Consider the following 18,692-nt stretch of genomic DNA (forward strand, 5'->3'; position numbering starts at 1 on the left):
TTGTACAACATGCTAAGTACACTAAAGTGGCAGCCTTAATGTCTAAGTCATAGCTTTCATAGATGACCATCAGCTAATCAAAAGGGATCTGTGTTTTACAAGAAACTAGAAGCAATGGCACAAGAAAGGTTTCATCACCAACAATGTCTAAAGAGTGTACATTGTACAATTCTAATAATAGTTTTGCTTCTATATGCAAAGGACAGTTTATCTTTGGATGATCTCTACAAAAAATGAATATAATTCTCTTTCAGTGAGAGTGATGAATGGACTAAGGTAATAAAGATGTACTTTATCATACTGATTTGTCATGTCTATGCTTCATGAAACCCATCAGAATTTTGGTGACAGAAAAAAAAAAATCATTGCTTACCAAAATAAAGGGATAAAATTGAGAAGGAAAAAAGTTAATTTCAAGCTTCAAAGAAGATATTATAGGTAATGGAGGTTAAAATAGAACTGAAACTATAAAAGCAATTAAAGTTTCCCCTTTAAGGAGCAATGCATGAAAGATCATGATAACCTCAAATTGCTCATATTTGCATAGAAAAGGTCACTAGACAGCACCAGATTGTTAACACAGAAGAGATTTCCTTGAAGAAGCATATGTCATTCCTGGACATCCTGATTTTCCTGGACTTGCAATAAATGTAATCATCTATGATATGAAATAATTCTATAACCTTTAAAATAAACACATAAGTTTAATTAAGTTTCATTGATCATTTCCACTGAGAAAAATCATTGATCACAATGCTCTAATACTGAGGAGTCTGTTTCCTCAAATTTGCACTATATCTCATTGTGTACCCTTAAACCATGCAACCTTGTGTCCATGTAATCACGTTGTTTTTTGGTACATGTGTATGCTTGTTTTTGTGTGAATTGGAGCACATTACCATATGTGAATAGGGACGAAAATAAACAATGGTGTCTCTAAGTATTTTTCTCATTTCAACTCTTTGTATACTGTGACAGGTTTGAAATGCAGTAGCATGCATAGGAAAGAAGAGTCTGAGAATGTGGTTTGTTGTGTTTTCATTAATTCTCCTATAACATTAAAAGAAAGAACTGCTAATTGAAAAAAAAACTGACTCTAGATGGCTTGCACAATGAAAGCACTCTGTGTTTACAGAGCAAGTGATTCAAAGAGTTCGCTCATTGTCATCATTATAAAAGTTAATGATGTCTGGCCCGGTCAACAGACATTTGTTTGAACAAAGACATATACAACTGTTAATTCTAATTCCTCTACCTAAAAAGCAATAGTATTCATCTGCCAAGGTTACATGTCAGGAGAGTAAATCAAGTTGCATGTGCAATTTCAAGAAAGAACATCTGCTTGTGGCACATCAAACAACATATGTTGCTAAATCAAATAGCCATCAATCTCAGACTCATAGCGTCATTGCTGGTGTTCACTTGCAAAGTTTGCTGCAAATGGACAAAGCATGTACATCATTTACTCTCTGATACTTGAATTAACTCAAGTTTCTGCACCAGGATCCGAATAACATTTAATGCCAAGGTGTTTGTTGTGCTCCTCAGGAGAAAATGTCATGGGACAATACAAGAAGCTGATGCACAAGGAGGTGATGAATTCTTCCTTGTTACTGAGATTTTACTCTTCCCCCCCCCCCCTGTTTATATGTCCATTTCTTTTGGGGAAGAGATTCTTATAATCCACTTTCAGGATGTTTTGTTAGATTATATCATGGGATGAAACCCAACTCTAGGTATATCTCAAGATTATCAGAATATAATTAAAGTAATTTCCAAATTCTGTTAAACAAGGTTAGGCAATGAAATTTTAAAATATTACTTGCAACAAACATTCTAAAAACTTCTCAGTGACTTCTTTTGAATGTTTCCACAAAAGGATAGTAAGTTCAAATTATTTAACTGTTAGTTCATATTTTATGACACTCTCTGAAATTTATATCATTCTTACTGAGGACATACAGTATCTCCTCTTACTGAGGAGATACAGTGAAATTTTTACTTAAAATATACAATGTGATACGAGACAAAATTATTAGCAAAATTGGTTTCAAACATGTATACACACACCAACACACAATTAGAAATTGACAAAGATGACATCAGTCATGAATTTGGGACCATGTTTAGAGAACAGCAAGGATTCTCTCCCACAGCACAAGACCCAAGTCCAGTCAGGAAGTGAGTGATTGGTTACCCCCATACAGTAGTTCAAGAAATATACCTATATTTGCCTAACTGCATTATAGTTCATCACTTGCTGATGTAGACCTGAATATAATTTACTCCACAACATCCTGTGGAGGCACCATGAGAACTACCAAGCAGTGAAAATATTACAGATCATTTCCAGGTTAATCACTCTACATCATTTCCTAAGCTTGTTGTTTTTTGTTTTGTGTTTGTTTGTTTTTGTTTTTGTTTTTGCGAGCCTTTGGGGCTTTCCAAACCAAGAACTCCTATGTAGGTGTCACACACACAGCATGGAATAATTTTGTTTAATGATTCATTGCGTTTAGAAGCTGTGAGGTCAATTCATTCAGGATTTTGCCTTCAAATTCTCTTTCGTGTTTTTAAACTGTGTTACCTAAAAGTAGACTACTGAGATTTTTCTCATGCACTCTTTGCTTTCTTTGACCCACCTCCAAATTCCTCCTTCTCCTTCATCCTCTAGTGCTCTACCTTTTCCTAACATTTCCAACCCCAACCTAGTCTATTCACCCTTGTTTAATTTTTGAGTTTTTTCTTTCCTTCTTTAAGGTAATCCCTACTTCACCCTGCACTAACCCTTCTAGTTTTTTTGACCCTAAAGTACTTCAAGGAAGGCATCTGAACCTTTAAGGAAAGATACACATATTAATTAGACATGTAGCATTTACCTTTGTAGGCCTGATTTTTTTTTTAACTCAAGTTATATATTTATTTTCTGGTTTCAACACTTTGGTGCATATGGCTGCTTAGATAAACTGACAACATATCCCCTAGATACCTGTATTTACACTAAAATGTAAGGGCCAGTATGATTCCTAAACCAGGAAGCCTCTTCTAGTTTTGACTGGAGGAAAATTCAAATACTCATGGCTGCATAAAATGTTGAAGATAAAAGATAATGGAAAACATTTTAACATAGTTTTAAAAATCCATGAATATTGCAGAATAGTAAGAAGGTCAGGTATAGAAAAATAGGAAGAAGGTAAGATACAGAGGATGAGGGAAGGGACCAAAACATGTCACCTTCTAAGCATGACATGGCCATGGCAATCTTGGACACACAGCAACTGTGCACAGCAACAGGCACTGAGTCCACAGAAGTCAGTCCATTCTACTGGTCAGCTATGTTTGATAAAAAGGACTGATAGAGCCAGATACTTGTGATCTATTTGTAACTGAAAGACTATGGGACAGTGGGAGCCATGAACTCACACAGGTGAGTTCACCGAATTCCAACATGTAGTTTAAAACATTAAATCACCCATATGCTCTCATCAAAACTAATAAATAGGAAGAGATATTGAAAGGGAAAACGAATCTGTGATAGGAGTGAGCCAGTTGTCAGGGTCAGGGACAGAATACATAGTGGATATTTGTGAGACTGTGTAATAACAATAATCATATTACAAGGCGTAATTCACCACGAGTCTTCGAGTCTTTCATCTGATAGACTGTTAAGTTATGGAAAACTAATATTAAACTATTAACATAAAACTAACAGAAAGTTTATAAAAGTTTCAACTCTGAAGATCTGAAGCTTGGATCCACAAATAAGAGAGACCATGTGGCATTTGTCTATCTAAGTCAAACAAGATAGATGTTGTTAAGGTTTCTTCATAAAGTCGAGACAAAATATTTAGGCCTTGGCACATTTCTGCTTAAATTGTAAACTCCTATCGATGATGATGGAAGTAGAGTATATTCAATAAACAGCATTAATTCCCAATTTAAAACAAAACAGCAACAACAAAACAATCACTTTAACAGAATCCCAGTGTCTCTCAATATGAAGGAAAGGCAAACATACAAGGAACAAGTACAGTGACAGACAAACTGTTTTCCACTCTCTCTGACGTACTATAAATACTTAGGCATGCCAAATGTACATAGAATCTTGAATCTAAAACTGTTATCACATTTATAAAAATAACCTTCCCCCCTTAAACAAAATCATTTTACATGGAAGTAAAATTTAAATATTCTGCTCATTAATCATATGTTGGGAGAAAAAAATACTCCTTTGTCACATCAATCAGAAGATTATTTACTTTCATAGACTTATAAATGATGATGGAGGTTCTTCTTCTAAATAAAAGTGCTTTTTATTTCTTTTGAGATAATGAGTTTCTACCTCCCCTTCTGCAAGGCAAGTGCTCAAGTGTACTAAATTCTGAAGCTGCATATGTTATTTAAACATCTGATTGTTGCCTTTGTTCCAAATAGATAAAGTTTTATGAAAAGTTTACCTATAGTGCACAAAATATGAACAAACAGGGCCTTGCAAACTTGAGTTTTCTCCTAGATTTCTATTCCACATGAGCGAATCAGGATAAAAGATCTCCTTTACTATGGAGTACAAAAATTCCCTAGACTATCTTAAATATTATATATACCTCTTAGAACAGGTGCCCTGTCAGGAATATGATTACATTGGCTCTTTCTCTTACTTTGGACATACCAACAAAATATTAATTATGAATTTGATTTATTTTAGGGAAAGTAATATTAAAGGCTGATCATATTTCTTCTAAGAATATGATTAATTCTTTCCCTGAGAGACTTATTTTATATATGTTGATAAGTAATCTTGATAATGATAAATAATACCAATTAATATTACTCTTAATATTACTCAAACTCAATCCTTTATACATAATGTGTGGAAGAAAAATATTCAAATGTGAAATCATATTCTTTGTTATATTTCACTTTATATTTCACTTCAAATTTGCTGCTAAATATTATATTGATAACAAATAATTTTATATTTAAAACTGATAGGATAGAGATTAGAATGGGCAGTGTCCTAAGAATGTACAAAGTTATAAATTTCTTAAGGGATATGTAATAAAAGACTTTCAAATATTGTAAGTTTTGAGTCTCAGTAGCACAAAAGAACAACAAAAACTTGAATAATGATTGTTCTATTTATATAGTCAGGCCTCGGTTTTCTAAAGCAAACAATTCTGACTTTTTAGCACTTTTCCTATGCTTTCATGAATTTACATATTAAGAATTGATTCCATATAATACTTGTGATATATATCCATATATAACATATTACTTTTTGCTTTACCTTGATGCAGTCTGATTATACAGGAATGAATAATATGCTTACCTAAAAGAAAAAGAAACAAGACAAAAACAAAAAACAAGATGTTACTTTCAAAGAGATACTATTTCAACGCTTTCAATGGACAAAATAAGACAGGTGGACAAAAACTACAGCTGTCCTTGCAAGTACCAGTTTCCTATTCTTCCCAGAGATCTTTATGGATATGACCAAATCAAATAGGGCAAGCTGTATTCAAAACCACAAAGGGAAAAGTTTTTCCATTTATGTCTATATTTTTATTTATTTTTGTTTTTATATTAATTACAGTTTATTCACTTTGTATCCCAGTTGTATCCCCCTCCCGCCTCCTCTCCCAACCCCACACTCCTTCCCTTGTCTTCTCCTATGCCCCTTTCCAAGTCCATGGATAGGGGAGGTCCGCCTCCCCTTCCCTCTGACCCTAGCCTGTCAGGTCTCATCAGGACTGGCTGCATTGTCCTCCTCTGCGGCCTGGCAAGGCTGCTCTCCCATCCAGGGTAGGCAGTCAAAGAGCCAGCCACTGAGTTCAGGTCTGCCTATATTTATATTGAGTTGAAGATGGTTATTTTCATCAATTCTTTCCTACCATTAGCATACAATCAATCAGATACAAGATATTGGCAAAATAGTTGGTGGGATTATATTATTTCCTTAAAGATCTAAACACCACCTTACCCTCCAGAATCAATGAGATATTCTAAGTGCATTAGCTTGGCTACTTGGCAGTACAGGTGTGTTTAGAATCGAGGATAAAAACTGAAGTGTCTGAAACTATGCTGTGAATCAGATGGAAATCCAAAAACATAGAGGAGGTCTGGAAATCCTACTATTTACATTTCATATTAGAATGGTAAAAAGTATAGCTGAGCAATTAAATTATTGACATCTTATTACTGAACATCCACTGTGCTTAAAATGTAAATTTTCTGCTTTGCCAGTTCACTTCCAAATTGGAGAAAATAGATGAAATATTTAGGGTAACGTGTACAAGTTGGTGTTGTGTACTTTTTTGTTTTTGTTCTTAACCCTTTTCTGTTGTTGGAACTTGAACTCAGGGGCTCATACATACAGGGAAAGAACTCTACTCCTCCTGAGTGAGCACATACAGATGAAAACACATATGTTATCTGAAGGTTGAGGTTAGACATTCCAAATCTCAAAGGAAGTATCCCAATAATGCCTCAAGAGGGTTATAAATGGAAAATTACCTTGGTAAAGTCTATTGTAATTTAACTCATGAATATTTTCATTGTTTATTATTATGCATTTCTTAGTGTTTTGTACTGAATATTTCAAATTACAGGTCATGAGGAAGTATCCCTTAGAGTCTATGGATTGCACGTTTTAGCTTTTTTGTGTCTTAAAGCAAACACCTACATCTATTCCCCTGTTCATGCCTACTCCCAGCTCCTTACAGATCTTACTTTTTCTAACCACCTAACTCATATCCTTTGTTTTCTTTCTTTGTAAGAAAACAAGCAAAACCCAAATAATAAAACCTTAAGAAACTAACAATCTCTCTCCCTTCTCTCTCCTCTCTCTCTCTCTCTCACACATACAGAGAGAGTGTGTGAGAGAGAGAAATAAACAAGCAAAAGTCTGATAAGACAAGACAAAAAATGTATAATACTATTGAGTTCCCTTGGTGCTGTCCACCTACATTTAGGCATGGGCCCTGCCTACACAGAGGTACACAGAACATGCTCGGTGAGACTCCATTGGAGGAGACTAGTTTTCCCTTGGTAGCATCAATTGCAGTTAGCATTAGATGTGGAAGCCAGTATCCATTACTCCCTCTTGGCACTGTGACCCATTAGGCTTGAACCTGTGCAGGTTTTCTGCATGCTGTCACAGTCCGAGTGAGTTCATATGTGCAGCAGTCCTATTGTGTCTGGAGAAAGGTATGTATAAGTAGTAGAAATTAAATAAGATTATAAAAAATTAATATGTAAATAAATAATTAAGCTAATAATATAAAATGAAAAACTATTACTGAAAGTGATGTCCAATAAAATCCAGAGGAGCTGTGTGTTGAAAATACAGGATGTATTGTTTTGTTTGGATGATTGGTTATTATGTTTTTTTTTCTTGGCAAAGCTCAAAAAATTTACTAAACTTTTTTAAAATTAAAACTGGAAGAGAGCAACAGTGTTTTGTAGTTCAATAAACTGGAACGCTACATCAATAGGACATTAAGGAGCAATTTTTGGCAATTTTGGGCATGTAACACAACAATTCTATACTGCTATTTACCAATAAAACTGTAATTCATTTTACATAATGTCTCTTTTGAGAGGTAGAATTTCTAATTGGAATATGCTGATTTTCTAATTAACATGGTTAAGGCAGATCTGCACAATTTAGGTAAATTTCAGTTTCTTTGAGTTGTACATGTCCTACATGCACACAAATGGAAAACATATTTTCCTTTGTAACCTCTGTAAGAGTCTTCAGAAGGAGAAAAAAACTTCAGATATACAATGCTTTCCGAGAGGAGATTTATGAGCAGCCTATTGTTATTTGTTACATTGGTTTTGACCCATATTATTTCAACCCCCTCCATGAACTCAAATGTGCTTATAAGTATTTATGTTCATTCTTTGCTCCATTATATATATTTGAGATAATCTGGGCACTGAGCCCAGATTGCTTCATTTTGTTGTTGTTGTTTATTTGTAGACTGTCCTAGATTCTTGTGAGAGGGCACATTGTAAGTTATTACCATAATTATGGGGAGATTGGCACTCTGTGACTTTAACACAAGAAGATTGTCATTATTTTATAATAAACAGACTACTGTATATTTGGAGTACTTCATTATATGGATAAAGTATTTTATTTTCAGCATTGCCTAAATATCAAGATCATGTTCAGGACATGGCATCATTTTAAACCGTGTCTGCCTTTGCTCATAATCAGAAATCTATTTAAAGACAGGCTTTAGCTCATTTTCAGTTTGTTCATTAATGCCTCACATTCCATGATGTGCATAAAATAGGATGATGCTAAAAAACCATCACTTTTAACGCAGGACACACTTAGAGTACATGGGTTGAAGAAAAGCAGAATTAAATCAAAATTATATACATAAGCTACAATACTAAACAGTAGTTGCAACTTGAATTTGTTAAACATGCCACATTTATTGAGTGTTTAACCTAAGATTGGATATGTATTCCTCAGCAGAACAGAATATCATGTTTCTCAACAGACCTCCTGAGCCTCTCAAAAAACAATCCTCAGTGCTAATTGGACTATTGTAGTGAAATCATGAGCAGTGATATCTCCATCATGATGTGTCTTGGCTTTGAGAGAAAGTTTGGCTCAAATTTGTAGTTATTGTTAGTCCCTTTCATTAGTGTTCATTTACATAAATCCCTAACGTCTACACTGTCATTCCTCAGTGCTTTCATTTATAAGATTAAGATGTGGGGAGGGGTGAAGGATGGGGAGAAAGTTTAGGGGTCTTCAACCTACATTTGAGTGTCATTAGATGAAATTTAGAATGATTTAATTTGGATCAAATAGTTGTTACATTCTACTAATGATCCTTTTTACTTTGGAGTGATCAGTCTTTTTTATTCTCTTTCCAAAGAACCAGAATCTTTATGATAACATCAACTAAAATGTGATTTAATACATTTATAACATCCTTAGGGGAAAACTCTATCAGGCTCAACAATGGAAAACAAGGATCTGGTGGCCTTGCCCTTCCCCCATATCCTTTACCTTGATAAAGGTTAGATTACATTTCTAAAGCTAGTGACCAAGGACAAGGGCCAAGGTCTGATCTCTTATTGTCTACCTTCTCTCCATGAGGCTGATCACCAAGGTCCAGCTATCAAATTACTACAGTCAAAAGCCCCCTTTTGGCTACCCTAATTAACATGCCCAATCAAAACAAACCAACTCATCCTAACACTGGGATTCCTTTGTTTCCTTCAATAAAATGTCATTTGCCTTGGAACATGTCTTGTTCCTATACAGAGGAAGTTCTTTGTCCCTTTGGGACAAATATCCTTTCCCCTCCTCTTCTCATTAGTCCATTTCGCTTCAACCTTGTTCTATATTTCCTTTCTTTGTTTCTTATTCCCTGCTCTTTACCCTCTGGGGAAAATAAATTTCCTCTTTCCTAAGAACTTGAGTGTTTATGCTGATTCTTTCACTTACAATATATGCAAATCTCATGTTATAATTTAACCCAGAATGATTTGGCTTGATTTTCGATATTGGTCTGAAGCTACTTTCATTGCTGAACCTGTGAATGTAGACACACAACACACACACATCCATATCCAAACGCACATGTACACAGTCGCACACATACACATTGTATTAGGGTCAAAGAGAGTTAATCTTCTCACCTATGTAACTCCTTCTTTACTTTGCATCCTTAAGTTTGAATTTCTAGTATCTAAACAATGAAAATGAAGTCAGTTCTTAACGACTTGACGAGCTCAACGACTTTTATGTGCATCTTTATCTTCTTTCAATAGGACTTAGAGTCTCAGGCAAGGCTTTACCAGCAGTATCCCAGCCTCAATCAAACCCTATTGTTTTATTTTTTCTCTTTTGAATTCTTCTGTCCTGCAATCTTCTCTTTAACTCCAATTAAGGCTTGTAAGGTCACTCTCATGCCTCTTAAGTCCAATTACTGGGTACTTAGAAACTGGTTCTGTAGAAAAGCACTGACCCTTTCACTTTTGCCCACAAGGTAGCTTAAAGACAAGCCAGAAATTGAATCGCAGCCTTCACGTTGGGGTACATACTTTACTCTTTTCCCTCCTTTACTCTGCAAGCAGGCATGGTAATTATGCAAATAAAATCTGATTAAAATGCATGATGCTTAGCCAACATTATCCCATACCTAAAAGCACTAACATTAGAGTAACTATGGCTTCCTACTGTTATTTCCCACCAATGTCTTCTTCCAACTCTCGTAAAATGCCTAGAAGTCTCCTGTAATTGTCTTAAACCTGCAGTAACCTTGATTCCAGAGGCAGCAAAACCTCAAGGACAATCACTCCATGATAACATGTCCACCAAGTGGGAACATCCAGATAAAGGGTCTTTTATGAGACTGTTTCTCTAACCAAGGACCATACATGGATATAACCCAAAATCCCTGCTCAGATGTAGCCCATGGAAGCTCAGTATCCAAGGGGGTACCCTAGTAAACGGAACATGGACTGTCTCTGACATGAACTCAGTGGCTGGCTCTTTGACCTTCCCACCCCACATGGGAGGAGCAGCCTAGCTAGGCCAGAGAGGAGGACATTGTAGTCAGTCCTGGTGAGACCTGATAAGCTAGGGTCAGATGGCAGGGAGGAGGACCTCAGCTATCAGTGGACTTAAAGAGGGTTAGGGAGGAGATGAGAGAGGGAGGGTGAGATTGGGAGGGAATGAGAGAGGGGACTATAGCTTGGAAACAAAGTAAATAAACTGTAATTAATATAAAGATAATGATTTTGGGGTGTAAAATATTCTTCACAACAAAGTTTTTATTTCTCCTGTTCCAATTAAAAATTAGATGCATGTCTTTTTACACAGAAATAATAAATAAGTTACAATTATACCAGCAGAGCATGATTGAATTAAAAGCTTAGAAATACATCCTCATGGTTTACATTTATGCATTTATCTTACTAGTATAATTAATGTATTTAAAACTTACAAATTTTTCATAATCAATTATTGTGTGGTAAAGTGAATTAATTCAAATACTTTCAGTGTTTTACCTATGCTTACATCTGTTGTGTTATAAAATTATATTTTGCTACTTAATTATATACTGGTGATTTTATGTTCATTATGATATATATTGATATATAGTGCACTAATTATTGAAACATATACCAATAGTTCATCTTTCATGAAGTGAATGTCAATCCAAGTATAATTAACATTTATCCAAAAACAAGCCAAAGAATAATGTAGATTAAGTAACCAGAAGTTTTATTTTTATAAACTAAAATACAAACTTGAACTCTTTTCTTTCCAAGTCCCTGCTATGCTGTTTTATATTTCCAGATGTACTACGTTGAAGTTCTGTTCTGGAAAGCATTGGAATAAAGCTGGGAAACTAGTTCTGTGCATATTGCTCCAACTTAAATCCTAATAGTTGTCAAACTTACTCACATCACCAGCCCTGTCCAACCCTGCCTATTCCATTTGCATCTTCTGTGAGTTTGACTTTTCACTAACTTCGAAAGTTACACACTAAAGAGCAGCTAAACTAAGCAGAACATGCAAGCACACTAAAGAAATGAAGGACTGGAGTCCAAGACAACTTGTTCATTTGTCAAATTTTGTTCTTCGCTGACTATGTTAGATACCAGATGCTCAAAATAATTGGTACAGGACAGAACTGGTCATGAATAATGTAAGTGGGGTTACTTCACTTCACACTTCTGCAGTGGTACGATGAGCTCCATGACAATTGCAACAAACAAATCATTCACCGTAAATGAAAACTGATGGAGAAATTATAATAATAAAAAGAGAGAATAGAGATATGTGAATAAAGAAAAAATGCTGATTTATAGATCTGAAATTACAAATTCAAATTGTATATGCACATACATATGTATCTATATCAAAAAATAACTGTGGTATAGTCCTGTAATCCCACCACTCTGAAGCTGGGGAAAAGAAATTAAAATTCAAGGCTTCAGAGAGAAATTCTATATCAAATAAAAAGAACCAACAAAATAAAACAAAACAAAATAACAACATATTAGATTTAAGATAACTTGTTAAGAGAGACTGGACAGTCAGTTAATAGATACAATACAGATTTATTACTAGTTACTTTATTTTTGTTTTGTTTAGTTATTTTGACACTAGGTTTCATTATGTAGCCCTGGCTGGGCTGGAACTAAATAAGTAAACTAGGATGCCTTCAAATTCATAGAGATCTGCCTGCCTCTGCCTCTTGAGTGCTGGGAAATAAAGGCACATGCAACAACCGCCTGGCAACAGTTACATTCTTTATGTTATAGAATTACTTATTTTATGATGGTTTTCTTCTGTGACTTATAGAGCAGCAAAAGTTAATAAGCATATGTAATATAATACATAAAATTATATATAATATATAATCAAGTTTGTTTTTATACTAGGTCTCCAATATCTCACTTATGGCTGACACATATCCTCTTTTCTTATAAGACATGCTCTAAAAAATCACATCAGAAATGCAAGGAAAACAAAAAATATATATATAATCATAATTATTTCTCTATGGCAGAGGTTCTCTAACTAGACCATATGCCCTAGATAATTAAAATATTCTAGAAACAAACAAATGAGGACAAGATTGGCACACATTCATCGGTTGTCAATTAATTGTCTGATTATATAACTCCTCTGTGCTTTTCAAACCTTTCTCACATAATATTAGGGAGATGGTTCATTCTAAAGGTTCCATATTTTCATTGTTTCCTTTCTTGTTTGTGTTAATCATGGACTCTTGTCTTAGTAACTTTGCCAGAAGTTTTACTTACAGCCTATATTTGAAAAAAACATTCATTATTAAAAATGTATAACTGTACACATATATACCAATTCTGTTCTAACAGAATTTAGTAAGCTTATCAAAATTTGTAAAATTCAGACGTGTTTATAGTCATTCATTCCTTATGTACATACATCACAACATTTCACAGTCAACCCTGAGTGAGAAAGTGTGCTGACCTGCTTGCAACGACAGTGTCAGAGACAGATGACTCTATGATAAAACAAGACATATCACACAGTTTGTGATTCAGAAGTGACAGGACATAGAAAATTCTGAATAACTCTGGCTATTCAAGCAAGTATACTGAGAATTACACAGAGTGGTTTTAGAAATGCAAAAATGATAACATATCACATAATGATAAAGTAAAAATGTATCACTGAAATCAGAACATCTCCATAGGAAAATAATCTTGTTAACATTCTATCCATGTTAAGCAAATATAAGTAAACCTCCTTGTAATAGCTAACCTTCCATGTTTAAGTAATAAATAATGGCTACAAAACCTTAGTGGTCAGTGGTGCTTTATTTCAAACTATGAAACAACGCATATTTAGAACTTGTCCTACATAGTAACATTAAAATTAACACAATTATTTTGGCAGTTACTTTGTTTCTAAGTATATTTTTTCAACCGAAGTAATATTACATAAATGAAGAAATGATATAAACTGTTTTTATTTCTTTATATAAGCTTAGAAAATTTATTATTTAGTGATTTAAGTATATTAAAAAATCCTCTCCTTTGCCTTCATTCCATTGACTTCCAATGCCATTTTTATATAAAACTATATGAATATGGAGAACCCATTATACAGGAAATAGAATTATATATGGTTAGCAACTGCATTATGAAAAATTGCCATTGATGCTATATCTGAGAGTCTGAGATACGTAACTGGTGGGACTTAAAAAGAAAGGCTAAAATTTCTTCTCTTTGATCTATATCACGTTTCTCTAAAAAAGTCACTGAAATAAATCTTGAAAAAAGGTTACATTTGAGGGAATAGCTAGTGTTTTCTGTTGACATAAACAATAATTGATAAGGTTCTCTTGAATACTTTTAAATAAATACTGATGTATTACACTTAGGATTACTAGTTACTTTCCATTTCCTTTCAACTTTTGCCTCTGGATAAGCTCAACTATTCCCAGGAAGAAAGACTGATCAAGTACATTTGTCATGTGAGCCACGGTAATAAGGTGATTCATCATAGTCCGTCAGACTTTTGCTCTGGAAAGAATGCTGCTTTTTTAGCCTCACTTAAAAATCTGCTGTCACTCCTGCTGTAAATTTGGTAGACATTTTGGACATGTTTAAAAGCCCTTCTAAACTGATAGTGGCATATAATTAAGTTTTCAGCTATTGAAGCTTTTTACTCTTTCTTTCTTGTATTTGTTTTTTCCTATGATATGTATGACATCAGCAATTCATCTTAAGAGTGTAGTGTGGCCTCCTCACAGAATACAATCCTTTGTTCCTGTCCCCTTTTCAACTTAGGATTGGCCAGTGTCCAAAATCACTCAAAATGAAAAAAAAAAAAAAAAAAAAAAAAAAACACCTTTAACAAATGTCTAAAGTGAGCAATTTGGTTTTCTTCAGAAGTCTAAAAATCCACTACATTCTGAACTTTACTCACTAAGACTGCAAGATATGGTATTTATAATGAATCAAATTAGAGGAAAGGTTTCTGAAAAAGAAAAGGCTATAAACTATGTGTTTATACTGTTTTCATTTCAGTAATGTATCTTGTCATTCTCTTTGCCTACTCAGGCAATTACTCCATGTGTTTTATTTACTTGAAACCGCTTGCAACATTTATTCTGACTATACTTTACCATATTATAAATCCTAAGTCACCTTCCTCCCATTCTGTCTTTCATATTTCCTCTATCTTACCATCTTTAAATTATAATTTTTGCTTAGTTTTCTAAGTTATGGTTCCACTCTGTAGCCTAGGAAGTTTTAGGATTACCTATAAAATCTGCCTTAACCTTGCATTTGCTAGATACTTCTGTCTTGTTCTCCCAAGCTTAGTGTATTTTAGGTATACCCACACCCCATGTCTGTAATATGATAATTTTACAAAAATGTGCTACATTTACACAATTAGGTGCTATTCAAATGTAAATAAAAACGAAATAATAAAATGGATGGACCTAGAAAAGATTATATTGAGTGAGATTATGCAGACCCAGAAAGAATAATGTCTTACATTCTTTCATTTTGGCATTTCCTAGCTCCCAGTCCCAAGATACAATGGAAATAACCACATAAATCAGGTAAGTAAGATAAAATCATAGGGGCATGTGCAGAGGACACGGGTCAGGGAGGATGCTGGAGAGGAAAAGAACAGGATCTAGGTGATGTGAAGTGGGAAGTAAAATAACATGGAGAGGATGTCAACTGTGTTTAGGGAAGGGGGTGAGCACAGGAGGGGAGCATGGACACGAGAGGAATACCATCAAGGTTTTCTGATAAAGGCTCAAGAAATCAAACGTGTTTAATATAAACTGTGATAAAATTTTATTCCCTAACTACACCCTGATTATATAATTATGAATCCAGGGCTGAAGCTCACCTTGAATGTGTCTATCAACATGGGTCCTGCATCTGTTACCGTGGAAACATTTTTAAATCAATCTGTAGCTGAAAAACTATATCTAATCAATTTATATTCACTGTAGTTATATAAGTCCTCTTGAAACACTGAATTAAGATTCACTGAGTCAGTGCTCATTGACAAAATGCAAGCTAATCCTGAAGATACCTGATAAACCTGGGTCAGATGAAAGGAGAAGAGGTCCTCCCCTATCAGTGGACTTGGAAAGGGGCAGAGAGGAGATGAGAGAAGGAGGGTGGGATTGGGAGGGAATGAGGGAGAGATCTACAGCTGGAATATAAAGTAAATAAACTGTAGTTAATATAAAAAATAAAAATTTAATTTAAAAAGTTATCAGTTTCACTCATCTGATAGTCGATTCTGCTTGGTACAATGCCAACCTGTCATGAAAGATGTACAGGCAAGTAAACAGAGTCATGACTATAACCTGGATAATCAACTGTCTTCTGATAGGACCTGAAGCCGATTAACATAGGGAATTCACACTGGAAATTCTAAACCCAGTTAAAAGCCAATGGCTAAGGAAAACACAGGCCCCTGAGTCAAACTTTTTACTGCTATTTGGTTAAGTACATGAAGGAGCAAGATACAGCTGGGATTCAAAGTTAATAAATTGTAACTAATATTAAAAAAAAATAACAAAATACAAGCTAAGAATTCTGTGATGCTCAGAGCACATTTTTCTTTTTTCTTTTTTCTTTTTTTTTTTTTGGTCAGTCTGGAGGTGTATGACCTTCTTTCATGTGTTTCTGTTAAAATCCATCTTATATAACAGCTATGTCTTTAAATATTTACATTCAGTATTTATTTATAATAAATCTCTAGCTGTGGAAGAAATAGCATTTTACTGATTTTTGAGTCACTTTACTAGACCCTCCTACGGCTTTCAACTTCACAGTCAGTCGTCATGCTAGATTTTATTCAGTCTTTCAGTCTAATTCAGAAATTTTGGTTCCTTTCCAGCTTCACCCCATATTATTTAACAAGTTTTTCTTTCACAATAGAAGTCACAACTTGGTTAAAGACAGAAATACTAGATGGCTATTCAAAATAATGCTGGGAATCATTTTTTTTTTTTTTTTTTTTTTTTAGCAAAGAAATTGGCAACAATGAAACCGACAAAGACACCTAGTGTTTCTTATTGCTCGGTGGCTAAGAGCACTGTCTGCTCCTCCAAAGGACCCAGGTTCAATTTCCAGCTCTCACATGGCAGCTCACACCTATCTGTACCACCAATTCCAAGGAATCTGATACCTTCACAGTAATGCACATAAAATAAAAGTAAATAAATTAAAAAACATATTTTCATGACATAGTATATATACAAGCAAAAAATGAATTGGTAGTTTGTATTCTTTTTCTCTTTTGTGTGTACACACACACTAATGTATGTAACAACAATAATCTCCCCCGCCAAAAAAAAGAAAAGCTATCAATTTGAGAATGTAGGGAGTTGGGTTTGGAGAAAAGAAGGAAGGAACCAAAAAAAGTACAGGGAGGAAAAGCAAAAGAAAGGAGAAAAGAAAACTTGTTGGGGAAAGAGTTTAATGTTACGGTGTATGCTCAACAGTGACAAGTCCCAAGGTTCAATGCCCAGATGCCCAGTAAATGACTAAATAATAAATGAACATATTTGAGTCATCATTTCCTTCTGATTTCTCAAAGCAGTTTTTTTATGATATAAAATTTTTAATAAATAATTACATGGACACAAGCTTTTTTCTTATTCAATATTACAATTATATTTTAAAATCCTGTAACTCAAATTATTGGTAATTTACGCGTTATTGGGGTCTTTTAATGGCATGCGATACAAAATAATTACATCATTGTCTGTAGAAGACCGTGTTGACGGTGTAGAGGTGTGTAGCTAGTTCCCATATTTTCCTTACGTATTTCTTTCAAGTTTGTTTATATTATTACTTGGTTAACAAGAAAAGGGGTTAAACTGATTGGTAAACTTTGATAGTAGTAAGAAAGAAACATTAAACTTCTCTTTAAAATATTGAATAAAAAATACTTAATTTAAAGGCATACATTAATGTAACTTTATGAGAATCATTTTTAATGTTTTAATTAAATTATTTACTTACTTTACATCCACGTTACAGCTTACCCTCCTTCCTTTCCTCTCATTACTTCCCTATCACCTCACTTTCCCCTGTCTATCACTCCTCCCTTCTCCTCCGAAAAGTGAAGGCCTTCTATGGCTATAAACCAGCCTTGACATAGCAAGTTGCAGTAACGTTAGGCACATCTTCTATTGAGGTTAGACCAGGTAACCCAGTTAGAGGAAAAGGATCCAAAGGCAAGAAATGTAGTCAAAGATGGCCCATGTGAAGATTCAGCTATACAACTGCTACAAATGTGCAAAGGACCTCGGTCCATCGCATTCATGCTCTCTGGTTGGCAGTACAGTCTCTATGAGTCCCTATGGGCCCAGGTTAGGTGATTCTTCAGGTTTCCTTGGAGTGTCCTTGACCTCTCTGGCCCCTTCAATCCTTCCATCCCTTCTTCCAGAGGATTCTCCAAGTTCTACTTAATGTTTGGCTGTAGTTCTACGCATCAGTTTCTAACAGTGACTGGGTGAAGCCTCTCTGACAACCTTTATTTTAGGCACTGTCTGCAAATACAGCAGGATATTATTAATAATGTCAGGGGTGGTCTCCCTTATCATGGCATGAGTCTCGAGCTAGGCCTTTCATTGGTTGGCCGGTTCCTCCAATTCTGCTCCATCTTTTACCACTGCACATCTTATAGGCAGTATGAATTGTGGGTCTAAGCTTTTGTGGCTGATTTGGTGTCCCTAACACTCCACTGGAAGTCTTGCCAGTTACAGGAGATGGCCAGTTCAGGCTCCAGATCCTTCATCGCTAGCAGCCTTAGCCAGGGTTACCCTCATAAATTTCTGGGAGTGTCCATTGCCTTAGGTTTTTGCTTGTCTCAGAGATGCCCACCTCCAAACCAGTTGTCTCTCTCACTACTCTCTCCCTTTATCCTCCTCCTACCTCCTACATTTACCCACATTCCTCCTTCCATCTACATCCCCCTCCCCCGCTGCCTATTCTATTTCTATTTACTCTTCTCAGTGAGATTCACATTTCCACCTTTGGGCCTTCCTAGTCTTGGATGTAGTTAAACTCGTTGGGTTGAAGTATTACTGTAATATCTTTTGTAGGGTTGGATTTGTGTATAAAAGTTTTTAAATGGTTTTGTTATCAAACATCTTGGTTTCTACATCTAT

At 34.9% G+C, this 18,692-nt stretch overlaps 1 protein-coding gene across 1 annotated transcript in view; it reads right to left on the reverse strand.

The window, feature by feature from the left end:
* Cadm2 (cell adhesion molecule 2) overlaps nt 1-18,692 on the reverse strand; it is a 766,465-nt gene that overhangs the window by 509,891 nt on the left and 237,882 nt on the right. The window contains exon 3 of the mRNA XM_060370623.1: nt 5,288-5,329. Coding sequence (XP_060226606.1) covers nt 5,288-5,329 — 42 coding nt within the window. The remainder of the gene's footprint in view (nt 1-5,287; nt 5,330-18,692) is intronic.

Source organism: Meriones unguiculatus, chromosome 17, assembly GCF_030254825.1.
Source record: "Meriones unguiculatus strain TT.TT164.6M chromosome 17, Bangor_MerUng_6.1, whole genome shotgun sequence".
NCBI classification, from domain to species: Eukaryota; Metazoa; Chordata; class Mammalia; order Rodentia; family Muridae; genus Meriones; species Meriones unguiculatus.